Source organism: Oncorhynchus tshawytscha, linkage group LG28 (genome assembly GCF_018296145.1).
Source record: "Oncorhynchus tshawytscha isolate Ot180627B linkage group LG28, Otsh_v2.0, whole genome shotgun sequence".
NCBI classification, from domain to species: domain Eukaryota; kingdom Metazoa; phylum Chordata; class Actinopteri; order Salmoniformes; family Salmonidae; genus Oncorhynchus; species Oncorhynchus tshawytscha.
In genome coordinates, this window is record NC_056456.1 from 43,615,971 (window position 1) to 43,643,047 (window position 27,077).

At 47.3% G+C, this 27,077-nt stretch overlaps 1 protein-coding gene across 1 annotated transcript in view; it reads left to right on the forward strand.

Moving 5' to 3' along the window:
- LOC112226418 (piezo-type mechanosensitive ion channel component 2-like) overlaps positions 1–27,077 on the forward strand; it is a 116,098-nt gene that overhangs the window by 20,532 nt on the left and 68,489 nt on the right. The window contains exons 8-16 of the mRNA XM_042307884.1: positions 989–1,162; positions 6,383–6,648; positions 8,277–8,437; positions 8,650–8,826; positions 13,731–13,809; positions 14,722–14,978; positions 15,396–15,600; positions 22,058–22,159; positions 22,855–23,020. Coding sequence (XP_042163818.1) covers positions 989–1,162; positions 6,383–6,648; positions 8,277–8,437; positions 8,650–8,826; positions 13,731–13,809; positions 14,722–14,978; positions 15,396–15,600; positions 22,058–22,159; positions 22,855–23,020 — 1,587 coding nt within the window. The remainder of the gene's footprint in view (positions 1–988; positions 1,163–6,382; positions 6,649–8,276; positions 8,438–8,649; positions 8,827–13,730; positions 13,810–14,721; positions 14,979–15,395; positions 15,601–22,057; positions 22,160–22,854; positions 23,021–27,077) is intronic.

Sequence of the window (27,077 nt, forward strand, 5' to 3'; positions counted from 1 at the left end):
CTGTCTCCTGGCTGAAGGACCTGGGGTTGAGATATGGTGTGGTCTGTCTCCTGGCTGAAGGACCTGGGGTTGAGATGTGCTGTATGGTGTGGTCTGTCTCCAGGCTGAAGGACCTGGGGTTGAGATATGGTGTGGTATGTCTCCAGACTGAAGGACCTGGGGTTGAGATGTGATGTATGGTGTGGTCTGTCTCCAGGCTGAAGGACCTGGGGTTGAGATGTGATGTATGGTGTTGTCTGTCTCCAGACTGAAGGACCTGGGGTTGAGATGTGATGTATGGTGTGGTCTGTCTCCAGACTGAAGGACCTGGGGTTGAGATATGGTGTGGTCTGTCTCCAGACTGAAGGACCTGGGGTTGAGATGTGCTGTATGGTGTGGTCTGTCTCCTGGCTGAAGGACCTGGGGTTGAGATGTGATGTATGGTGTGGTCTGTCTCCAGACTGAAGGACCTGGTGTTGAGATGTTATGTATTGTGTGGTCTGTCTCCTGACTGAAGGACCTGGGGTTGAGATGTGATGTGGTCTGTCTCCAGACTGAAGGACCTGGGGTTGAGATATGATGTGGTCTGTCTCCAGACTGAAGGACCTGGGGTTGAGATATGATGTGGTCTGTCTCCAGACTGAAGGACCTGGGGTTAAGATATGATGTGGTCTGTCTCCTGGCTGAAGGACCTGGGGTTGAGATGTGATGTATGGTGTAGTCTGTCTCCAGACTGAAGGACCTGCGGTTGAGATGTGATGTATGGTGTGGTCTGTCTCCTGACTGAAGGACCTGGGGTTGAGATGTGATGTATGGTGTGGTCTGTCTCCAGACTGAAGGACCTGGGGTTGAGCTATGATGTTTGGTCTCTGTCTCTCCCCTCCTCTCTCTCCAGACTGAAGGACCTGGGGTTGAGATATGATGTTTGGTCTCTCCCCTCCTCTCTCTCCAGACTGAAGGACCTGGGGTTGAGATATGATGTTTGGTCTCTCCCCTCCTCTCTCTCCAGACTGAAGGACCTGGGGTTAGAACAGTTCTCCGTATCGATGCTCTTCACACGTATCTTCATCCCCACCTCCTTCCTCCTGGTGTGTATCCTTCACCTTCACTACTTCCACGACCACTTCCTGCTGCTCACGGACCTGAAGGATGTGTCCCAAAAACAGGACAGCACCATCTACAGGTGAGGATGAGTGACTGACTGTGTTAGCCCACTGAGCTAAAGTGTAGGACTAGTTGTCAATACAGGGAGATAACATGAGTCTCAGCACCATCTACAGGTGAGACTGAGTGACAGACCAGGGGTTTTGAACCATGTGTTACGTTAGCCCACTGAGCTAAAGCCTAGGCATTAGTTTGGGGAGCTAACATGAGTTTCAGCACCATCTACAGATGAGCTGACTGGGGTTTGAACCCTGATACTGCTCTAGACTAGGTTAACCCACTGAGCTAAAGCCTGGGCATTAGTTTGGGGTGCTGACATGAGTTTGTGGCAGAATCTAAAGGTGAGCTGGGTGACTGGCTCTGAACCCAGAAATGGTTCAACTAATTTTGACATGTTTATGTCCTGGGATTAACTGGGTGGTCTGTGGTTCTGATATCATGCTGGTCTGTGTAGTAGTCTGTGTAGTGGTGGTCTGTGTAGTGGTGGTCTGTGTAGTAGTCTGTGGGGTGGTCTGTGTGGTGGTCTGTGTAGTAGTCTGTGTGGTGGTCTATTGGTTTCTCATCCATTTCCTACTTGATTATCATCCGTCCTCTTTTCTGCTTCCCTTGTCTCTCTAATCTACTGCCATCTGTCATCTCTCCTCCTCCTCGGTCATCTCTCCTCCTCCTCGGTCATCTCTCCTCCTCCTCGGTCATCTCTCCTCCTCCTCGGTCATCTCTCCTCATCCTCGGTCATCTCTCCTCATCCTCGGTCATCTCTCCTCCTCCTCGGTCATCTCTCCTCCTCCTCGGTCATCTCTCCTACTCCTCGGTCATCTCTCCATTCCTACCTCTCCTCATACAGTAATGCTAAAGTCAATGGCCGTGTGTATCTGATCATGAATAGGTGGGTAACTGCCTGCTTTCTGTTCCCTCCCTCCCTCACACGTCTCTCCCTCCCAACATCATCCTTCCCTCACTCCCACATTCCCTCCCTCTCTCCATCATCCCTCCATCCCTCCCACATTCCCTCCCTCCATCATCCTTCCCTCCCTCCCACGTTCCCTCTCTCCATCATCCTTCCCTCCCTCCCTCCGTTCCCTCTCTCCATCATCCTTCCCTCCCTCCCACGTTCCCTCCCTCCCACGTTCCCTCCCTCCATCATCCTTCCCTCCCTCCCACGTTCCCTCCCTCAATCATCCCTCCCTCCCACGTTCCCTCCCTCCATCATCCTTCCCTCCCTCCCACGTTCCCTCCCTCCATCATCCTTCTCTCCCTCCCATGTTCCCTCCCTCCATCATCTTTCTCTCCCTCCCACGTTCCCTGTCTCCCTCCATCATCCCTCCCTCCCACGTTCCCTCCCTCCCTCCATCATCCTTCCCTCCCTTCCACGTTCCCTCCCTCCATCATCCTTCTCTCCCTCCCATGTTCCCTCCCTCAATCATCCCTCCCTCCCACATTCCCTCCCTCCATCATCCCTCCCTCCCACATTCCCTCCCTCCATCATCCTTCCCTCCCTCCCACGTTCCCTCCCTCCATCCTCATCCCCACTATTAGTTTGATTTACCTTCCTCTTCCTCAGTCAACTTCTCCTCTCCATCATCTCTTCTTCTCTCATCCTCTATACCTCCAGCCCCCTAGCATCTGAATAGCCCTGTCCTACATCCCTGTCCCACAGCCCTGTCCCACAGCCCTGTCCTACAGCCCTGTCCTACAGCCCTGTCCCACAGCCCTGTCTTACAGCCCTGTCTTACAGCCCTGTCTTACAGCCCTGTCCCACAGCCCTGTCCTACAGCCCTGTCCTACAGCCCTGTCCCACAGCCCTGTAGTACAGCCCTGTCCTACAGCCCTGTCTTTCCCTGCCCTGGTACCTACCTTCCATCTGAAACGGTTTGGTCCTACAGCCCTGTCCCACAGCCCTGTCCTACAGCCCTGTTGGTACACACAAAAACACTGTTAACCTCAAAGCCAACCTACTCTACCTGAAAAACCACTGTTAACCTCAAAGCCAACCTACTCTCCTAAAAAAACACTGTTAACCTCAAAGCCAACCTACTCTCCTAAAAAAACACTGTTAACCTCAAAGCCAACCTACTCTCCTAAAAAAACACTGTTAACCTCAAAGCCAACCTACTCTACCTGAAAACCACTGTTAACCTCAAAGCCAACCTACTCTACCTGAAAAACCAATGTTAACCTCAAAGCCAACCTACTCTACCTGAAAAACCCCTGTTAACCTCAAAGCCAACCTACTCTACCTGAAAAACGGCTGATAATCTCAAAGCCAACCTACTCTACCTGAAAAACCACTGTTAACCTCAAAGCCAACCTACTCTACCTGAAAAACGGCTGTTAATCTCAAAGCCAATCTACTCTCCTGAAAAACCACTGTTAACCTCCAAGCAAGTTCTCCAGCTGCACCGTCGAGAGCATCTTGACTGGCTGCATCACCGCTTGGTATTGCAACTGCACCACCCTTGATTGCAAAGCGCCCTGGTATTCTGTCCTTGTGATTGTTAACCTGTTTAAATGTTTTTCTCACATTGGTCATGGAGAGTGAGATAACAGTCATCTGAAAAACAGGAGCCCTCACGCAAGGCACAGTGTTATATTCCACGAATCGAGCATAAAAGGCATTTAGCTCGTTTGGGAGTTCTGCGTCACTGGGCAGCTCACGGCCGGGTCTTTTACAATCTGTTATTGTCTGAAAGCCTTGCCTCGTACTTTCTTTTCTACTCTCCTGAAAATTAGTATTAAAACACTCCAAAACTCGCCCTTCCCTTGTAGCTTCCCTTCAAAAACCAAATCCTTTCCTTGTAACTGTTCCCCTGGTCTTCTGTGGCCTGTAGTAGCATGTTAGCACCAACCTAATGATCTGTGACCTACACTGTGTCTGTCAATCAACTGTTTGTTGACAATCTCTTTGCTTTCTCTCTCTCTCTCTCTCTCCTTCCTGTGTTTATCGTTCTCTCTCTGTAACATTGTTGTTATCTGAGCAGCATCAAGGAAAAATGTTTTCCTCCACAGAGCAAGTAAGTCTGAATCTCCAATGAGAAATTCAATGCTTGCCCTGACCTGCAAGCCAACCCTGACCTCTAACCTCCGATCCTATGACACATTACCTGAGACTGAGGGAGATATTCTGTTAAGAGTTGCTTCCCAAGTGGCTCCCTATACTATATTAGTGCACTACAACAGGCCAGGGCCCATAGGGTAGTGCACTACTTTAGACCAGGGCCCATAGGGGTAGTGCACTACTTTAGACCAGGGCCCATAGGGGTAGTGCACTACTTTAGACCAGGGCCCATAGGGGTAGTGCACTACAATAGACCAGGGCCCGTAGGGGTAGTGCACTACTTTAGACCAGGGCCCATAGGGGTAGTGCACTACTTTAGACCAGGACCCATAGGGGTAGTGCACTACTTTAGACCAGGGCCCATAGGGGTAGTGCACTACTTTAGACCTGGGCCCATAGGGGTAGTGCACTACTTTAGACCAGGGCCCATAGGGGTAGTGCACTACTTTAGACCAGGGCCCATAGGGGTAGTGCACTACTTTTTAGGGGTAGTGACCAGGGCCCATAGGGGTAGTGCACTACTTTAGACCAGGGCCCATAGGGGTAGTGCACTACAATAGACCAGGGCCCATAGGGGTAGTGCACTACTTTAGACCAGGGCCCATAGGGGTAGTGCACTACTTTAGACCAGGGCCCATAGGGGTAGTGCACTACTTTAGACCAGGGCCCATAGGGGTAGTGCACTACTTTAGACCAGGGCCCATAGGGGTAGTGCACTACTTTAGACCAGGGCCCATAGGGGTAGTGCACTACAATAGACCAGGGCCCATAGGGGTAGTGCACTACTTTAGACCAGGGCCCACATAGTGCTCTGGTGAAACGTAGTACAGTATGTCAGGGGTAGGGTGCCATTTCATGTGCAGCTTAGGTGTCTCCCTCTCTTCTCTCCTATTACCATTGATCTATATTGAGAGAAGAAGAAACTGAAGTATGCCAGAGTGTAAAACTGACTTTTATTTTTTAAGTATGCCAGAGTGTAAAACTGACTTTTATTTTGAAGTATGCCAGAGTGTAAAACTGACTTTTATTTTGAAGTATGCCAGAGTGTAAAACTGACTTTTATTTTTTAAGTATGCCAGAGTGTAAAACTGACTTTTATTTTTTAATTATGCCAGAGTGTAAAACTGACTTTTATTTTTTAAGTATGCCAGAGTGTAAAACTGACTTATTTTTTAAGTATGCCAGAGTGTAAAACTGACTTTTATTTTTTAAGTATGCCAGAGTGTAAAACTGACTTTTATTTTTAAGTATGCCAGAGTGTAAAACTGACTTTTATTTTTTAAGTATGCCAGAGTGTAAAACTGACTTTTATTTTGAAGTATGCCAGAGTGTAAAACTGACTTTTATTTTTTAAGTATGCCAGAGTGTAAAACTGACTTTTATTTTGAAGTATGCCAGAGTGTAAAACTGACTTTTATTTTTTAAGTATGCCACAGTGTAAAACTGTGAAGTATAAAACTGACTTTTATTTTTTAAGTATGCCAGAGTGTAAAACTGACTTTTATTTTGAAGTATGCCAGAGTGTAAAACTGACTTTTATTTTGAAGTATGCCAGAGTGTAAAACTGACTTTTATTTTGAAGTATGCCAGAGTGTAAAACTGACTTTTATTTTGAAGTATGCCAGAGTGTAAAACTGACTTTTATTTTGAAGTATGCCAGAGTGTAAAACTGACTTTTATTTTGAAGTATGCCAGAGTGTAAAACTGACTTTTATTTTTTAAGTATGCCAGAGTGTAAAACTGACTTTTATTTTGAAGTATGCCAGAGTGTAAAACTGACTTTTATTTTTTAAGTATGCCAGAGTGTAAAACTGACTTTTATTTTGAAGTATGCCAGAGTGTAAAACTGACTTTTATTTTGAAGTATGCCAGAGTGTAAAACTGACTTTTATTTTGAAGTATGCCAGAGTGTAAAACTGACTTTTATTTTTTAAGTATGCCAGAGTGTAAAACTGACTTTTATTTTGAAGTATGCCAGAGTGTAAAACTGACTTTTATTTTTTAAGTATGACAGGAATGTGCTTATTGCTTTATGTTGAACACGACGCTGTTTAATTCTGCTCTGCTGTTATTGGCCATATACACACACGGCTGTTACTCCCATCCTAACATCTGCTTGATACTGTGTGTGTGTGTGTGTTGTGTGTGTGTTGTTGTGAATCTAAACACCGTCTCCCGCCCCAGATTGGTACACCAGGATGGAAGCCTGGCTGACATCACCATGCTCTATTCTGGAGAAGGAGTGATACGGGTGGAGGACGAGAAGGAGAGAAACCTGATGAAGGAGAAGAATGGAGGGATGAAGCAGAAAGGAGGACTCTGTCAGTCTATAGACCCGTGTCGGTCATTCAACAAGTCTTTTGAGTCCAAATCCAGTTCAGGGCCGGGGAAGAGTGGAGACTGTAGTGTGGGAACTGAGCCAGAGTCCTCCACAGAACACACTACCTCAGGTATACAGAACACACTACCTCAGGTATATAGAACACACTACCTCAGGGGAAGAGTGGAGACTGTCGTGTGGGAACTGAGCCAGAGCCCTCCACAGAACACACTACCTCAGGTATACAGAACATAGAATATAGAACACACTACCTCAGGTATACAGAACACAGAACATAGAATATAGAACACACTACCTCAGGTATACAGAACATAGAATATAGAACACACTACCTCAGGTATACAGAACATAGAATATAGAATATAGAACGGGCTACCTCAGGTACACAGGACATAGAATATAGAGTACCTCAGGAACATAGAGTATAGAATATAGAACAGACTACCTCAGGAACACAGAACATGCCATACATTTTGACCAGATCTTACAGTTCTTGCCAAAGGTAGTCTGCTATATGGGGTTATTTCGGATTAGCCTTCAGCCTTTACTATAATGGATTAGGTGTATTTGGAGACAGCGCCACTATGTTCTGTTCAATATATAAACATGGATGCTTCCTGGACTGACTGGCTGACTGACTGGCTAACGGTTGGCTGGCTGACAGGCTGACTGATGGGCTGACTGATGGACAGATTGTTTCAACTGTTCTGCCGGCGGCTATCGGACCCTGACCTGTTCACCGGACGTGCCACCTGTCCCAGACCTGCTACCTGTCCCAGACCTGCTGTTTTCAACTCTCTAGAGACAGCAGGAGCGGTAGAGATACTCTGAGTGATCGGCTATGAAAAACCAACTGACATTTACAGGTGCTGACCTGTTGCACCCTCGACAACTACTGTGATTATTATTATTTGACCATGCTGGTCATTTATGAACATTTGAACATCTTGGCCATGTTCTGTTATAATCTCCACCCGGCACAGCCAGAAGAGGACTGGCCACCTCTCATAGCTGGTTCCTCTCTAGGTTTCTTCCTAGGTTCTGGCCTTTCTAGGGAGTTTTTCCTAGCCAACGTGCTTCAACACCTGCATTGCTTGCTGTTTGGGGTTTGAGGCTGGGTTTCTGTACAGCACTTTGAGATATCAGCTGATGTAAGAAGGGCTTTATAAATACATTTGAATTTGATTTGATTGACTGACTGGCTGACTATTGGCTGACTGGCTGACTGGCTGACTGATTGCTTCCTGTCTCGTCCTGTTCCTGTCAGACCTAAAGAATAAGTGGCCCCTGGTGGTGGACCGACTCTGACTGACTGACTGGCTGACTATTGGCTGACTGACTGACTGACTGGCTGACTGATTGCTTCCTGTCTCGTCCTGTTCCTGTCAGACCTAAAGAATAAGTGGCCCCTGTTGGTGGACCGTCTGACTGACTGATTGCTTCCTGTCTCATCCTGTTCCTGTCAGACCTAAAGAATAAGTGGCCCCTGGTGGTGGACCGTCTGACTGACTGACTGGCTGACTGATTGCTTCCTGTCTCGTCCTGTTCCTGTCAGACCTAAAGAATAAGTGGCCCCTGGTGGTGGACCGTCTGACTGACTGACTGGCTGACTGACTGATTGCTTCTTGTCTCGTCATGTTCCTGTCAGACCTAAAGAATAAGTGGCCCCTGGTGGTGGACCGTCTGACTGACTGACTGGCTGACTGATTGCTTCCTGTCTCATCCTGTTCCTGTCAGACCTAAAGAATAAGTGGCCCCTGGTGGTGGACCGTCTGACTGTGCTCTTCCTCACATTCCTGGAATATTTCCACAAGCTGCAGCTCTTCATCTGGTGGCTCCTAGAGATGCACATCGTCAAGATCGTCTCCTCGTGCATCATACTGGTCTCTGTCAAGGAGGTAACACTGTCACTATTTTGTGATTCATTTATCCTTTATTTAACCTGGAAGTCCCTGTAGATGAGAAACCATTTTTTGTTTCCCGAGGAAAACCTGGCCTATTGGAGCAACATACAGTCAAGTGTTAAAAAGTGACATTTCCTGTCACAAGACTGTGTTCGCTCACTGAGCTGAAGGGAATCCTGGAGGTTGATGTGTTATGTCTCTGGCAGGTGTCCTTGTTCAACTACGTGTTCCTGGCGTGCTGGGCCTTCGCTCTACCCTTCAGTCAGTTCAGACCCCTGGCATCCAGTATCTGTACAGTGTGGACCTGTGTTATCATCGTCTTTAAGATGTCGTACCAGCTGGAATCTATACAACCTGCCTCTTACTCCAAGAACTGCTCCATGGTGAGTAGGATGGGTTGGTGGGTCGGTGGGTGGGTTGGTTGGTGGGTCGGTGGGTCAGTAGGTCGGTGGGTGGGTTGGCCGGTGGGTCAGTAGGTCGGTGGGTCAGTAGGTCGGTGGGTCAGTAGGTCGTTGGGTGGGTTGGTCGGTGGGTCGGTAGGTCGGTGGGTGGGTTGGTCGGTGGGTTGGTGGGTCAGTAGGTCGGTGGGTCAGTGGGTCAGTAGGTCAATGGGTCGGTAGGTCGGTGGGTGGGTCGGTCTGTGGGTCGGTGGGTCAGTAGGTCGGTGGGTGGGTTGGCCGGTGGGTCAGTAGGTCGGTGGGTCAGTAGGTCGGCGGGTCAGTAGGTCGTTGGGTGGGTTGGTCGGTAGATCGGTGGGTGGGTTGGTCGGTGGGTCGGTGGGTTGGTGGGTCAGTAGGTCGGTGGGTCAGTAGGTCGGTGGGTCAGTAGGTCGGTGGACCAGTAGGTCGGTGGGTGGGTTGGTTGGTGCGTCAGTAGGTCGGTGGGTCAGTAGGTCGGTGGGTGGGTTGGTCGGCGGGTCGGTGGGTCAGTAGGTCGGTGGGTGGGTTGGTCGGCGTGTCGGTGGGTCAGTAGGTCGGTGGGTGGGTTGGTCGGTGGGTCGGTGGGTCGGTAGGTCGGTGGGTGGGTTGGTCGGTGGGTTGGTGGGTTGGTGGGTGAGTGAGTGGGTTGGTTGGTTGGTGGGTCGGTGGGTTGGTTGGTGGATCGGTGGGTCAGTAGTTCGGTGGGTGGGTTGGTTAGTGGATGAGTGAGTGAGTGGGTTGGTTGGTTGGTTGGTTGGTTGGTTGGTTGGTGGGTCGGTGGGTGGGTGGGTGAGTGGGTTGATGGGTGAGTGAGTGGGTGGGTTGGTTGGTGGGTTGGTGGGTGGGTGAGTGGGTGGGTTAGTGGGTGGGTCAGTGGGTGAGTGAGTGAGTGGGTGGTTTGGTTGGTGGGTGGGTCAGTGGGTGGGTTAGTGGGTGGGTCAGTGGGTGGGTGATTGAGTGAGTTGGTTGGTTGGTGGGTTGGTGGGTTGGTTGGTTGGTGGATTGGAGGGTTGGTGGTTGGTTGGTTGGTGGATTGGTGGGTGGGTGGGTTGGTGGATTAGTGGATTGGTGGGTTGTTGGTTGGTGGGTTGTTGGTTGGTGGATTGGTTGGTTGGTGGATTGGAGGGTTGGTGGTTGGTTGGTGGATTGGTGGGTTGTTGGTTGGTGGGTGAATTGGTGGGTTGTTGGTTGGCTGGTTGGTGGTAGGTGGATTGGTGGGTGGGTGGATTGGTTGGTGGGTGGGTTGGTTGGTGGATTGGTTGGTTGGTTGGTGGATTGGTAGGTGGATTGGTTGGTTGGTATGTTGGTTGGTGGTTTGGTGGGTTGTTGGTTGGTTGGTGGATTGGTTGGTTGGTTAGTTGGTGGGTTGGTGTATTGGTTGGTATGTTGGTTGGTGGTTTGGTGGGTTGTTGGTTGGTTGGTGGATTGGTTGGTTGGTTAGTTGGTGGGTTGGTGTATTGGTTGGTGGATTGGTAGGTGGATTGGTTGGTTGGTGGATTGGTTGGTATGTTGGTTGGTGGTTTGGTGGGTTGTTGGTTGGTTGGTGGATTGGTTGGTTGGTTAGTTGGTGGGTTGGTGTATTGGTTGGTGGATTGGTAGGTGGATTGGTTGGTTGGTGGATTGGTTGGTATGTTGGTTGGTGGTTTGTTGGTTGGTTGGTGTATTGGTTGGTTGGTTGGTTGGTTAGTTGGTGGATTGGTGTATTGGTTGTTGGATTGGTGGGTGGGTGGATTGGTGAGTTGTTGATTGGTTGGTTGGTGGATTGGTTGGTTGGTTGGTAGATTGGTGGGTGGATTGGTTGGTGGGTGGGTGGATTGGTGGGTGGGTGGATTGGTGGGTGGATTGGTTGGTTGGTGGGTGGGTGGGTGGATTGGTGGGTTGTTGGTTGGTGGATTGGTTGGTTGGTGGGTGGGTGGGTGGGTGGGTTGGTGGATTGGTGGATTGGTGGGTGGATTTGTTGGTTGGTTGGTAGATTGGTTGGTTGGTTGGTCGATTGGTGGGTTGTTGGTTGGTGGATTGTTAGGTGGATTGGTTGGTTGGTTGGTAGAGTGGTGGGTGGATTGGTGGGTTGTTGGTTGGTTGGTTGGTGGATTGGTTGGTTGTTTGGTTAGTTGGTGGGTTGTTGGTTGGTTGGTGGATTGGTTGGTTGGTTGGTTAGTTGGTGTATTGGTGGGTGGGTTGGTTAGTTGGTGGATTGGTGGGTTGGTGGATTGGTGGGTGGATTGTTTGGTTGGTTGGTAGATTGGTGGGTGGATTGGTTGGTTGGTAGATTGGTGGGTTGTTGGTTGGTTGGTTGGTGGAGTGGTGGGTGGATTGGTTGGTTGGTTGGTAGATTGGTGGGTGGATTGGTTGGTTGGTTGGTGTATTGGTGGGTGGGTTGGTTGGTTGGTTGGTGGATTGGTTGGTTGGTGGATTGATAGGTGGATTGGTTGGTTGGTATGTTGGTTGGTGGTTTGGTGGGTGGGTGGGTTGGTGGATTAGTGGATTGGTGGGTTGTTGGTTGGTGGGTTGTTGGTTGGTGGATTGGTTGGTAGGTGGATTGGTTGGTTGGTATGTTGGTTGGTGGTTTGGTGGGTTGTTGGTTGGTTGGTGGATTGGTTGGTTGGTTGGTTAGTTGGTGGGTTGGTGTATTGGTTGGTATGTTGGTTGGTGGTTTGGTGGGTTGTTGGTTGGTTGGTGGATTGGTTGGTTGGTTAGTTGGTGGATTGGTGGGTTGGTGTATTGGTTGGTGTATTGGTAGGTGGATTGGTTGGTTGGTGGATTGGTTGGTATGTTGGTTGGTGGGTTGTTGGTTGGTTGGTGGATTGGTTGGTTGGTTAGTTGGTGGATTGGTGGGTTGGTGTATTGGTTGGTGGATTGGTAGGTGGATTGGTTGGTTGGTGGATTGGTTGGTATGTTGGTTGGTGGTTTGGTGGGTTGTTGGTTGGTTGGTGTATTGGTTGGTTGGTTGGTTAGTTGGTGGATTGGTGTATTGGTTGTTGGATTGGTGGGTGGGTGGATTGGTGAGTTGTTGATTGGTTGGTTGGTGGATTGGTTGGTTGGTTGGTTGGTGGATTGGTGGGTGGGTGGACTGGTGGGTGGGTGGATTGGTGGGTGGGTGGGTGGATTGGTGGGTTGTTGGTTGGTGGATTGGTTGGTTGGTGGATTGGTGGGTGGGTGGGTGGGTTGGTGGATTGGTGGATTGGTGGATTGGTGGGTGGATTTGTTGGTTGGTTGGTAGATTGGTGGGTGGATTGGTTGGTTGGTTGGTCGATTGGTGGGTTGTTGGTTGGTGGATTGTTGGGTGGATTGGTTGGTTGGTTGGTAGAGTGGTGGGTGGATTGGTTGGTTGGTTGGTGGATTGATGGGTGGGTTGGTTGGTTGGTGGATTGGTTGGTGGATTGGTATGTGGATTGGTTGGTGGATTGGTTGGTTGGTATGTTGGTTGGTGGTTTGGTGGGTTGTTGGTTGGTTGGTTGGTTGGTGGATTGGTTGGTTGTTTGGTTAGTTGGTGGGTTGTTGGTTGGTTGGTGGATTGGTTGGTTGGTTGGTTAGTTGGTGTATTGGTGGGTGGGTTGGTTAGTTGGTGGATTGGTGGGTGGATAGTTTGGTTGGTTGGTAGATTGGTGGGTGGATTGGTTGGTAGATTGGTGGGTTGTTGGTTGGTTGGTTGGTAGATTGGTGGGTTGTTGGTTGGTTGGTTGGTGGAGTGGTGGGTGGATTGGTTGGTTGGTTGGTAGATTGGTGGGTGGATTGGTTGGTTGGTTGGTGGATTGGTGGGTGGGTTGGTTGGTTGGTGGATTGATAGGTGGATTGGTCGGTTGGTATGTTGGTTGGTGGTTTGGTGGGTTGTTGGTTGGTTGGTTGGTTGGTGGGTTGGTGTATTGGTATTGTATTGGTGGGTTGTTGGTTGGTTGGTTGGTAGATTGGTGGGTGGATTGGTTGGTTGGTTGGTGGATTGGTGGGTGGGTTGGTTGGTGGATTGGTTGGTTGATGGATGGGTTGGTATGTTGGTTGGTGGATTGGTGGGTTGTTGGTTGGTTGGTGGATTGGTTGGTTGGTTAGTTGGTGGGTTGGTGTATTGGTGGGTGGATTTTTGGTTGGTTGGTGGATTGGTTGGTTGGTGGATTGGTGGGCGGATTGGTGGTTTGTTGGTTGGTTGGTGGATTGGTTGGTTGGTGGATTGGTGGATTGGTTGGTGGGTGGATTGGTGGGTGTGGTGGATTGGTGGTTGGTGATTGGTGGGTGTGGTCAATTGATTGATTGGTTTCAGTGTCTTAGAGAGCAGGTACTAAAAGTAGAGTTTCTCAATTCAGGTCCTCGAGCAAAAGACTCAAAGATATTTAAACATACTTATTTCAATCTAAACATACTTATTTCAATCTAAACATACTTATTTCAATCTAAACATACTTATCCAGTCTTATGGAAATAGATACCAAGAAGGCTGTAACCATACGTATGACTGACTCCGGTTCTGACTCCAGTTCTGACTCCGGTTCTGACTCCGGTTCTGACCCCGGTTCTGACTCCGGTTCTAACCCCGGTTCTGATGCCAGTTCTGACTCCTGGAGAACCTCAGGGTGAGGTTCTAACCCCGGATAGAAAACTCATACACTGATGCCAGTTTATCTGACTGAACCAGGGTTCTGAACATCTACCTCCAGGGTTATCTGAACATCTCCCTCTATAAACTGAGTCGGTATCTGATGAACCAGTTCTGACTAAACTGAGTCAGGGTTATACTGAACATCTACCTCTATAAACGGAACTCAGTCAGGGTTATACTGAACATCTATGCCAGTTCTGACTAAACTGAGTCGGTTCTGACTGAACCAGTTCTGACTCTATAAACTGAGTCGGTTTCTGACTACCCTCTTCCTCCCCAGCCAATGAACTCAGTCACAGAGAAACAGAGAGAAGAGATGAAAGACTCTCTGCTCTATAAGGAGCCAGTAGACCCTATTCCAACTGAACATCTACCTCTATAAACTGAGGTCTCAACAAGTTATACTGAACATCCTATGAACTACTGGTTAGAACCTCAGGGTGAGCAAATGTCTATTTATCTATTCATATAATAATATCTATTCATATAATATCATAGATATTCATATAATATATATAGATATTCATATAATATATATAGATATTCATATAATATATATAGATATTCATATAATATATATAGATATTCATATAATATTGCATCGAAATGAGACATGCACACAAAGGAAATAGTTATCAGATAGAAAACTCATACACTCAGTTTTTTCCGACATCTGACTTTGATAATCCAGGATGTTGGGTAGGCTAACTTTTGATTATCTGTCCGGAAGGACCAGCCTGAGTCAGGTTTATACTGAACATCTACCTCTATGAACTGAATCAGGGTTATAACATCTACCTCTATAAACTGAGTCAGGGTTATACTGAACATCTACCTCTATGAACTGAATCAGGGTTATAACATCTACCTCTATAAACTGAGTCAGGGTTATACTGAACATCTACCTCTATGAACTGAGTCAGGGTTATACTGAACATCTACCTCTATAAACTGAGTCAGGGTTATACTGAACATCTACCTCTATAAACTGAGTCAGGGTTATAATGAACATCTCCCTCTATAAACTGAGTCAGGGTTATACTGAACATCTACCTCTATAAACTGAGTCAGGGTTATACTGAACATCTACCTCTATGAACTGAGTCAGGGTTATACTGAACATCTACCTCTATGAACTGAGTCAGGGTTATACTGAACATCTACCTCTATGAACTGAGTCAGGGTTATACTGAACATCTACCTCTATAAACTGAGTCAGCGTTATACTGAACATCTACCTCTATAAACTGAGTCAGGGTTATCTCAGGGTTATCTCCTCTCCTCGTCCTCGTCCTCTCCTCTCATTTCCTTTCCTCTCCTCATCCAGAACAACCTGCTGATGTTGGCCATGCTGGCGTTTGAGGTGACCATCTACCGTCACCAGCAGTACTACAGGCTGAGGAACAAGCTCACCGCGCCCGCCGCTCGCATCATCTTCCATGACATCACGCGTCAACACCTCGACAACGGCATCGTCAACTGTGCCAAGTACTTCATCAACTACTTCTTCTACAAGTTTGGGCTGGAGGTAGGCAGAAACCATTATATTCAGAGAGATCCCTTGGGCTGGATTTAGGTAGAAACCATTATATTCAGAGAGATCACATGGGCTGGATTTAGGTAGAAACCATTATATTCAGAGACATCACTTGGGTTGTGTCTTGTCTATTTGTAATAAAAGCAAAACGCTGCTAATGTATTTGAGAATGACATCAATGTCATGTCACAATCACTAATCTCTCTCTCTTTCTCTCTCTCTGTCTCTTTCTCTCTCTCTGTCTCTATCTCTCTCTCTCTGTCTCGCTCTCTCTCTCTTTCTGGCTCTCTCTTTCTCTCTCTCGCTCTCTCTCTCTCTCTGACTCTTTCTTTTCCACACTTTCTCTTTCCTTTCTCTGTCTCCCCTCTCCCTCCCTCCCCCTCGTTGTCTCGCTCTCTCTCGCTCTAGATATGCTTCCTACTGGCGGTGAATGTGATTGGCCAGCGTATGGACTTCTATGCTGTGCTGCATGCCTTCTCTCTGATAGCCGTGATGTACAGACGTAGGAGGAAATCTATAGCTGAGATCTGGCCTAAATACTGTTGTTTCCTGGCCTGTCTGCTAACCTGGCAGTACTTTGTCTGCATCGGGATACCACCTGCAGCCTGTGAAGGTAAGGGTGTGGGCGTGTCTGTATTATTTCGAAAATTCAAGTCGGGCTTCCGCTCACTTCACGGAAACTGTTTGATTTGAAATTGAGTAAGGACCTTCTGTTGGTTACCGGGTGCTGTTGAAAAGTCTGTTGTAGTTCTTCTGGACCTCAGTGCCAGAAGAACTACAAATCAGAAGAAGCAGCGAGAGTGGACAACCTTACCTGGTTTCCTCTGGATTATTGGGACTGTGGAGTTTCTATTTGTGATAATAGCAAAATGCTGCTTAATTGTATTTGAGATCAATATCTTATTACTTATTGATCATAACCTCTTTGTTGACCAGCTGGAGAGGTGGGTGGGAATCTCTGGCTTTGCCCTCGACCGGTTCAGCTCGTATCTACGTGGCAGACGTTTCTCATGGGCATGGGTGGTTCAGTATCGTCCCCAGAATCTATTCACTATGGTGTCCCTCAGGGGTCAATTCTGGCACCACCCTTTTTTTCCTGTACAGTCGTGGCCAAAAGTTTTGAGAATGACACAAATATTAATTTTCACAAAGTTTGCTGCTTCAGTGTCTTTAGATATTTTTGTCAGATGTTACTATGGAATACTGAAGTATAATTACAAGCATTTCATAAGTGTCAAAGGCTTTTATTGACAATTACATGAAGTTGATGCAAAGAGTCAATATTTGCAGTGTTGACCCTTCTTTATCAAGACCTCTGCAATCCGCCCTGGCATGCTGTCTTTTGGGCCACATCCTGACTGATGGCAGCCCATTCTTGCGTAATCAATGTTTGGAGTTTGTCAGAATTTGTGGGTTTTTGTTTGTCCACCCACCTCTTGAGGATTAACCACAAGTTATCAATGGGATTAAGGTCTGGGGAGTTTCCTGGCCATGGACCCAAAATATTGATGTTTTGTTCCCTGAGCCACTTAGTTATCAATTTTGCCTTATGTCAAGGTGCTCCATCATGCTGGAAAAGGCATTGTTCGTCACCAAAGTTCTTGATGATCCGATAAATGGTTGATTTAGGTGCAATCTTACTGGCAGCAATATCCTTGCCTGTGAAGCACTTTTCAGCGACCAAAAAAAAAAAACGACTCAGAAAAAGAGGGAAACGAAGCGGTCTTCTGGTCAGACTCCGGAGACGGGCACATCGTGCACCACTCCCTAGCATTCTTCTTGCCAATGTCCAGTCTCTTGACAACAAGGTTGATGAAATCCGAGCAAGGGTAGCATTCCAGAGGGACATCAGAGACTGTAACGTTCTCTGCTTCACGGAAACATGGCTAACTGGAGAGACGCAATCCGAAGCGGTGCAGCCAGCGGGTTTCTCCACGCATCGCGCCGACAGAAACAAACATCTTTCTGGTAAGAAGACGGGCGGGGGCGTATGTCTTATGGCCAACGTGACATGGTGTGATGAAAGAAACATACAGGAACTCAAATCCTTCTGTTCACCTGATTTAGAATTCCTCACAATCAAATGTAGACCGCATTATCTACCAAGAGAATTCTCTTCGATTATAATCACAGCCGTATATATCCCCCAAGCAGACACATCGATGGCTCTGAACGAACTTTATTTAACTCTCTGCAAACTGGAAACGATTTATCCGGAGGCTGCATTCATTGTAGCTGGGGATTTTAACAAGGCTAATCTGAAAACAAGACTCCCTAAATTTTATCAGCATATCGACTGCGCAACCAGGGGTGGAAAGACCCTGGATCATTGTTACTCTAACTTCCGCGACGCATATAAGGCCCTGCCCCGCCCCCTTTCGGAAAAGCTGACCACGACTCCATTTTGTTGATCCCTGCCTACAGACAGAAACTAAAACAAGAAGCTCCCACGCTGAGGTCTGTCCAACGCTGGTCCGACCAAGCTGACTCCACACTCCAAGACTGCTTCCATCACGTGGACTGGGAGATGTTTCGTATTGCGTCAGACAACAACATTGACGAATACGCTGATACGGTGTGCGAGTTCATTAGAACGTGCATTGAAGATGTCGTTCCCATAGCAACGATTAAAACATTCCCTAACCAGAAACCGTGGATTGATGGCAGCATTCGTGTGAAACTGAAGGCACGAACCACTGCTTTTAATCAGGGCAAGGTGTCTGGTAACATGACTGAATACAAACAGTGCAGCTATTCCCTCCGCAAGGCTATCAAACAAGCTAAGCGCCAGTACAGAGACAAAGTAGAATCTCAATTCAACGGCTCAGACACAAGAGGCATGTGGCAGGGTCTACAGTCAATCACGGACTACAGGAAGAAACCCAGCCCAGTCACGGACCAGGATGTCTTGCTCCCAGGCAGACTAAATAACTTTTTGCCCGCTTTGAGGACAATACAGTGCCACTGACACGGCCTGCAACGGAAACATGCGGTCTCTCCTTCACTGCAGCCGAAGTGAGTAAGACATTTAAACGTGTTAACCCTCGCAAGGCTGCAGGCCCAGACGGCATCCCCAGCCGCGCCCTCAGAGCATGCGCAGACCAGCTGGCCGGTGTGTTTACGGACATATTCAATCAATCCCTATACCAGTCTGCTGTTCCCACATGCTTCAAGAGGGCCACCATTGTTCCTGTTCCCAAGAAAGCTAAGGTAACTGAGCTAAACGACTACCGCCCGTAGCACTCACATCCGTCATCATGAAGTGCTTTGAGAGACTAGTCAAGGACCATATCACCTCCACCCTACCTGACACCCTTGACCCACTCCAATTTGCTTACCGCCCAAATAGGTCCACAGACGATGCAATCTCAACCACACTGCACACTGCCCTAACCCATCTGGACAAGAGGAATACCTATGTGAGAATGCTGTTCATCGACTACAGCTCGGCATTCAACACCATAGTACCCTCCAAGCTCGTCATCAAGCTCGAGACCCTGGGTCTCGACCCCGCCCTGTGCAACTGGGTACTGGACTTCCTGACGGGCCGCCCCCAGGTGGTGAGGGTAGGCAACAACATCTCCTCCCCGCTGATCCTCAACACTGGGGCCCCACAAGGGTGCGTTCTGAGCCCTCTCCTGTACTCCCTGTTCACCCACGACTGCGTGGCCATGCACGCCTCCAACTCAATCATCAGGTTTGCGGACGACACAACAGTGGTAGGCTTGATTACCAACAACGACGAGACGGCCTACAGGGAGGAGGTGAGGGCCCTCGGAGTGTGGTGTCAGGAAAATAACCTCACACTCAACGTCAACAAAACTAAGGAGATGATTGTGGACTTCAGGAAACAGCAGAGGGAACACCCCCATCCACATCGATGGAACAGTAGTGGAGAGGGTAGCAAGTTTTAAGTTCCTCGGCATACACATCACAGACAAACTGAATTGGTCCACTCACACAGACAGCATCGTGAGGAAGGCGCAACAGCGCCTCTTCAACCTCAGGAGGCTGAAGAAATTCGGCTTGTCACCAAAAGCACTCACAAACTTCTACAGATGCACAATCGAGAGCATCCTGGCGGGCTGTATCACCGCCTGGTATGGCAACTGCACCGCCCTCAACCGTAAGGCTCTCCAGAGGGTAGTGAGGTCTGCACAACGCATCACCGGGGCAAACTACCTGCCCTCCAGGACACCTACACCACCCGATGCTACAGGAAGGCCATAAAGATCATCAAGGACATCAACCACCCGAGCCACTGCCTGTTCACCCCGCTGTCATCCAGAAGGCGAGGTCAGTACAGGTGCATCAAAGCTGGGACCGAGAGACTGAAAAACAGCTTCTATCTCAAGGCCATCAGACTGTTAAACAGCCACCACTAACATTGAGTGGCTACTGCCAACACACTGTCAATGACACTGACTCTACTCCAGCCACTTTAATCATGGGAATTGATGGGAAATGATGTAAATATATCACTAGCCACTTTAAACAATGCTACCTTATATAATGTTACTTACCCTACATTATTCATCTCATATGCATACGTTGATACTGTACTCTATATCATCGACTGCATCCTTATGTAATACATGTATCACTAGCCACTTTAACTATGCCACTTGGTTTACATACTTATCTCATATGTATATACTGTACTCGCTATCATCTACTGTATCTTGCCTATGCTGCTCTGTACCATCACTCATTCATATATCCTTATGTACATATTCTTTATCCCCTTACACTGTGTATAAGACAGTAGTTTTTTTGGAATTGTTAGTTAGATTACTTGTTCGTTATTACTGCATTGTCGGAACTAGAAGCACAAGCATTTCGCTACACTCGCATTATTAACATCTGCTAACCATGTGTATGTGACAAATAAAATTTGATTTGATTTGGATTTGACTTTTTCTGCAAATTAATGATGACGGCACGTGTTTCCTTGCAGGTACCATGGTTGACAGAGTAAGAACAATGATTCCAAGCACCACCCTCCTTTTGAAGCTTCCAGTCTGTTATTCGAACTCAATCAGCATGACAGAGTGATCTCCAGCCTGGTCCTCGTCAACACTCACACCTGTGTTAACGAGAGAATCCCTGACATGATGTCAGCTGGTCCTTTTGTGGCAGGGCTGAAATGCAGTGGAAATGTTTTTTGGGAATTCAGTTCATTTGCATGGCAAAGAGGGACTTTGCAATTAATTTCAATTAATCTGATCACTCTTAATAACCTTCTGGAGTATATGCAAATTGCCATCATACAAACTGAGGCAGCAGACTTTGTGAAAATTAATATTTGTGTTATTCTCAAAATGTTTGACCATAATCTGTAATCATAACATTCAGTTTCACTGCTATGTGGAAGTACCCTTCACTTCACCCTTCATTGACAAAGCTAGCGTAGCTACCGTTCACCAGTGACCAAGCTAGCGTAGCTACCCTTCACCAGTGACCAAGCTAGCGTAGCTACAGTTCACCAGTGACCAAGCTAGCGCAGCTACCCTTCACCAGTGACCAAGCTAGCGTAGCTGCCCTTCACCAGTGACCAAGCTAGCGCAGCTGCCCTTCACCAGTGACCAAGCTAGCGTAGCTGCCCTTCACCAGTGACCAAGCTAGCGTAGCTGCCCTTCACCAGTGACCAAGCTAGTGTAGCTACCGTTCACCAGTGACCAAGCTAGCGTAGCTGCCCTTCACCAGTGACCAAGCTAGCGTAGCTACCGTTCACCAGTGACCAAGCTAGTGTAGCTACCGTTCACCAGTGACCAAGCTAGCGTAGCTGCCCTTCACCAGTGACCAAGCTAGTGTAGCTACCGTTCACCAGTGACCAAGCAAGCGTAGCTACCCTTCACCAGTATCTTGCTGACATCAAATGTTAGATGTCTGACAGTTTTCTCCAGCTCAATGATAAGAAATCCGAGGTTGTTGTATGTGTTCCCCACCCTGAAGGGAGTCAGGTTGTAGATAACCTTAGAACTTTCCCCACCAATGTAAAGTCCAGAAACCTTGGCGTCTTCTTTGACCCTGACCTAAACCTGGAGCTGCATGTAAAGAAGGTTGTCCAGTCCTGCTTTTATCATCCAAGAAATACAGCAGAAGTCAAGTCTTTTATTCCAGTCACTGATCTGGAGAAAGTTATACAGGCTTTTATTTCCTCACGCCTAGATGAATGTACCTCTTTGTATCGTCGTCTGAGTCAGAAATCACTCCATCGCCTACAGTCAGTTCAAAACGCTGCAGCTCGGCTTTTAACAGGAACCAGGAAATGTAAACATACCACACCTCTTCTAGCTTCTCTACACTGACTTCTAGTCACTTTTAGGTACATTTTAAAATGTTATGAATCACGTTTAAGGCTTGATTCTGCCCCATCCTATATCTCAGATCTTTTATCTCAACTACGAGCCAGGATGTTCTGGATCCTCTGGCAGGGTACTGTTGTCCGTTCCAAAGTCAAGGTTGAAAACTAAAGGAGACTGGGAATTTGTCATTAGGGTCCTAGACTGTAGAATGGTCTGCCAGAGTACAATCAGATTCAGTGCCTCTTTTTAAATCCCTGCTGAAGACACACTTTAATAAAGAGGTGTTTAATGTATGATAAAGAAAATATATTCTCCTTCCAGCTGTCTTTGTTTCTTGGTTAGTAGTTGTTTTATTATTTAATTTTTTATTTTACCTTTATTTAACCAGGCAAGTCAGTTAAGAACAAATTATTATTTTCAATGACGGCCAAGGAACAGTGGCAGGATGACCTTGTCAGCACGGGGGTTTGAACTTGCAAACTTCCAGTTACTAGTCCAACACTCTAACGACTAGGCTACCCTGTCGCTCCAATGATGTGAAGCACTTTGTTACTTGTATAAATAGTTAATCTTCTTCTTCTTTTAATTAGTATCATTATTATGTGTATGTCCTATGCATTATCCAGTTTACATGTATTATGTGCTTGTTTAAATTGAGCTTCATTATGAAATGTATGGGATTTTCTGTGTTGATGATTTGGCCATTGATATTGTTGTTGTTGTTGTTGATGTTGTTGTTGTTGTTGCTCTCTATCCCTTCAGACTACCCATGGAGGTTCCCTAACTCTACAATGGACTCCAACGTCATCAAGTGGCTTTATTTCCCTGACTTCCACACCAACCCCAACCCAATCTTTCTCGTCTGTATGTATCATATTGTTCTGTCGGTGTATTAGGGATCGGTATGGACAGGGTTGGATAGAATGGGATCGGTATGGACAGGGTTGGAGAGAATGGGATCGGTATGGACAGGGTTGGAGAGAATGGGATCGGTATGGACAGGGTTGGAGAGAATGGGATGTATGGACAGGGTTGGAGAGAATGGGATCGGTATGGACAGGGTTGGATAGAATGGGATCGGTATGGACAGGGTTGGATAGAATGGGATCGGTATGGACAGGGTTGGATAGAATGGGATCGGTATGGACAGGGTTGGAGAGAATGGGATCGGTATGGACAGGGTTGGATAGAATGGACAAGGTTGGATAGAATGGGATAGAATGGACAGGGTTGGATAGAATAGACAGGGTTGGATAGAAAGGGATCGGTATGGACAGGGTTGGATAGAATAGACAGGGTTGGATAGAATGGGTTATATTGCCTCAGTCTCTATCTACATTTTGGTTAGCTATTAAATTGCTATGAAGCTAATATAAATCCTCCCCCTCCCCCCTTCCTCTCTTCTCCTCTCCTCTCCCCTCTCTCCTCCTCTCCTCTCCTCTCCTCTCCTCTCCTCTCCTCTCCTCTCTCCTCTCCTCTCCTCTCCTCTCCCTCTCTCCTCTCCTCTCCCTCCTCTCCTCTCTCTCCTCTCCTCTCCTCTCCTCTCCTCTCCTCTATAGATGACTTCATGCTCCTCCTCTGCGCCTCACTCCAGAAGAGTATATTTGAAGAGGAAAACAAGGCAGCTGTCCGTCTCATGGCCGGAGATAACGTGGAGATCTCTAGAGACCTAGACGCAGCCTCTTTCAGCGTCCACAACCCTGTCCCCGACTTTATACATTCCAGGTAGTGACTATACCATTATACCATGGAGATTGATGCACATGAGCATGTATGTTACTGTATATTACAGAGGTGCAGCCCAGTGAAGTACCAACCAGAGGCTCTCACCTTGATTGCGCTAGGCAGCAAGTGAGGAAGGCAGATCTGATGGGAGGACAGGGAGAGACAGGACAAGAGGATAGCCATTGATTGTGTCCTGTTCTAACATTACAGTGTTTTGATGCTCAGAGTGGAGACCTGTTTCATTATGGCACTCTGTGTCCATCAACAGCAGTAGTGAAGGACAGAGCACTAGCACACTACCTTCCATCCCAAACCATGCTCTAGTCTGCATCGCAAACCATGCTCTAGTCTGCATCGCAAACCATGCTCTAGTCTGCATCGCAAACCATGCTCTAGTCTGCATCGCAAACCATGCTCTAGTCTGCATCGCAAACCATGCTCTAGTCTGCATCGCAAACCATGCTCTAGTCTGCATCGCAAACCATGCTCTAGTCTGCATCGCAAACCATGCTCTAGTCTGCATCGCAAACCATGCTCTAGTCTGCGTCCCAAACCATGCTCTAGTCTGCATCCCAAACCATGTTCTGGGTTGCGTCCCAAACCATGCTCTAGCCTGCATCCCAAACCATGCTTTAGGGTGCGTCCCAAATGGCACCCTATTCCCTATAGTGTACTACTGTTGACCAGGGCCCGCTCAGCCATCAGCCCTTGTTCCCCGGCACTTATACCTCTGGTTTTTCCACGTATCAGATTCCTGATATAGAGGTAGAGAGAGAGCCATCATCTGTAAGACATTCTGTCCAATCAGAGTCTGCCACTCTGGCCCAGACCTCCCTCTCTCTCTATCAATTCAATGTTCAATTCAATTTAAGGGGCTTTATTTGCATGGGAAACGTGCCAATAGATAATAACTTAATAACTTTTTTTTAATAATAAAAGTGAAATAAACAATATCAAATGAACAGTAAACATTACACTCACAGAAGTTCCAAAAGAATAAAGACATTTCATATGTCATACTATGTCTTTATACAGTGTTGTAAAGATGTGCAAATGGTTAAAGTACAAAAGGGAAAATAAATTAATAAATAAATATGGGTTGTATTTACAATGGTGTTTGTTCTTCACTGGTTGCCCTTTTCTTGCGGCAACAGGTCATCAATATTTTACCCTGGATAGCCAGGGTCACAGTTCAACTCTAATTTACAAACGAAGCATGTCTGTTTAGTGAGTCCGCCAGATCAGAGGCAGTAGAGATGACCAGGGATGTTCTCTGTTTAGTGAGTCTGCCAGATCAGAGGCAGTAGGGATGACCAGGGATGTTCTCTGTTTAGTGAGTCTGCCAGATCAGAGGCAGTAGAGATGACCAGGGATGTTCTCTGTTTAGTGAGTCCTCCAGATCAGAGGCAGTAGGGATGACCAGGGATGTTCTCTGTTTAGTGAGCCCGCCAGATCAGAGGCAGTAGAGATGACCAGGGATGTTCTCTGTTTAGTGAGCCCGCCAGATCGGAGGCAGTAGAGATGACCAGGGATGTTCTCTGTTTAGTGAGCCCGCCAGATCAGAGGCAGTAGAGATGACCAGGGATGTTCTCTGTTTAGTGAGCCCGCCAGATCGGAGGCAGTAGAGATGACCAGGGATGTTCTCTTGATAAGTGTGTGAATTGGACCATGTTCTGTCCTGCTAAGCATTGAAAATGTACTTTTAGGTGTCAGGGAAAATGTATGGAGTAAAAAGTACATTATTTTCTTTAGGAATGTAGTGGAGTAAAAGTAAAAGTTGTACAAAATATAAATAGTAAAGTATATATACTTAAGTTAAGTATATAATTTAAAGTATTTTTACTTAAGTATTTTACACTACTGGTCATTTTAAATATTGGGGAAGAGGCTGAGGATGATGTTATAGAGTTTAAGCATAGCCAATTGGAAATTGTTGTCTGTATATGTGATCATTTCATTGTGGGTACCATCAACACCACAGGCCTTTTTGGGATGGAGGGGTTGTATTTAGTCCTGTAGTTCATTCAATGTAATTGGAGAATCCAGTGGGTTCTGGTCTTTAATAGTTGATTCTAAGATCTGTATTTGATCATGTTTATGTGTTTGCTGTTTGTTCTTTGTTATAGAGCCAAAAGATAGAAGTGGTTTACCCATACATCTCCATTTTGGATAGATAACTCTCTGTGTTGTTGTTTTAGTGTTTTCCAATTTTTCCAGAAGTGGTTAGATTCTATGGATTCTTCAGTTACATTGAGCTGATTTCTGACGTGCTGTTCCTTCTTCTTCTGTGGTGTATTTCTGTATTGTTTTAGTGATTCACCATAGTGAAGGCGTAGACTCAGGTTTTCTGGGTCTCTATGTTTTGGTTGGACAGGTTTCTCAATTTCTTTCTAGATTTTTGCATTCTTCATCAAACCATTAGTCATTGTTGTTCATTTTCTTCGGTTTTCTATTTGAGATTTTTAGATTTGATAGGGAAGCTGAGAGGTCAAATATACTGTTAAGATTTTCTACTGCCAAGTTTACACCTTCACTATTGCAGTGGAACGTTTCACCCAGGAAATTGTCTAAAAGGGATTCAATTTGTTGTTGCCTAATTGTTTTTTGTTAGATTTCCACACTGTTTGCCTACTCACTGCCTGGGCGTATGTGTGACTTTCATGTTGAGGCCCTCTTTGCGGGAGTGGGGGGCATGGGATCAGCAGGAGGGGCATAGGTCTGATCTGAGGGGGCCTAAATGGGGAATGGGTGTGGTTGGTTTGGGGAGGTATTGATTGTTTGAGGTTGGGGTGTGGATGTGGCTGGTGGTGTTGGATGTAGGTCCTCTCGGTGTGGAGGGGGGTTGCAGGTCTGGGAGAGTGTCTCGCTGGTCTGGGCGGGGTGTCTGTTGGTCTGTTGCTCCCGTATGAAGTGTTGGGGATATGTTTGAGGGCGATGTCCTTTAGGGTCCTGGCGAAGGTGGGCACTGCTGCCTTGTAGAGGTGGACCTGGTCATAGAGGCTGTTCAAGTCCAGGGTGGAGTGGTGGGCCAGGAAAACATTTGGTTTTGAGGCACAGTCACGGGAAATACTTTCGTTTACCCGCTGTATTGTGGCAGGGTGGAAGTCTTTTCGTGGTAGCAGGGTGGAGATAACCACTTGTGCGTTGGGGAAAGTAGAAGAAGCTTTTTCAATCACTCCCTTCAGTGCTGTGGCCACCCTTTCCTGCTGTGCTCTCAGGTCATTTGTGCCTGTGTGTATTATTTTGTGGCTGCGTGAACCTAGTTGGTCCTCAGACAGAAGGTCTAGGGCGCGCTTGGTGAACCTAGTTGGTCCTCAGACAGAAGGTCTAGGGTGCACTGGGTGTATTATTATGTGGCTGGGTGAACCTAGTTGGTCCCTAGACAGAAGGTCTAGGGCGTGCTGGGTGAACCTAGTTGGTCCTCAGACAGAAGGTCTAGGGTGCGTTGGGTGAACCTAGTTGGTCCTCAGACAGAAGGGCTAGGGTGCACTGGGTGAACCTAGTTGGTCCACAGACAGAAGGTCTAGGGTGCGCTGGGTGAACCTAGTTGGTCCTCAGACAGAAGGTCTAGGGTGCGCTGGGTGAACCTAGTTGGTCCTCAGACAGAAGGTCTAGGGTGCGCTGGTTCCTCAGACAGAAGGTCTAGGGTGCGCTGGGTGAACCTAGTTGGTCCTCAGACAGAAGGTCTAGGGTGCACTGGGTGAACCTAGTTGGTCCTCAGACAGAAGGTCTAGGGTGCACTGGGTGAACCTAGTTGGTCCTCAGACAGAAGGTCTAGGGTGCGCTGGGTGAACCTAGTTGGTCCTCAGACAGAAGGTCTAGGGTGCGCTGGTTCCTCAGACAGAAGGTCTAGGGTGCGCTGGTTCCTCAGACATAAGGTATAGGGTGCGCTGGTTCCTCAGACAGAAGGTCTAGGGTGCGCTGGTTCCTCAGACAGAAGGTCTAGGGTGCGCTGGGTGTTTGGACTCCAGAGTTTAGACACTGGGTGTTTGGGGAAAAGTGTATTTTCTTGTATATATTTCCCATTTGAGTCCATAAGGAGTAGAATCTGTGGCTT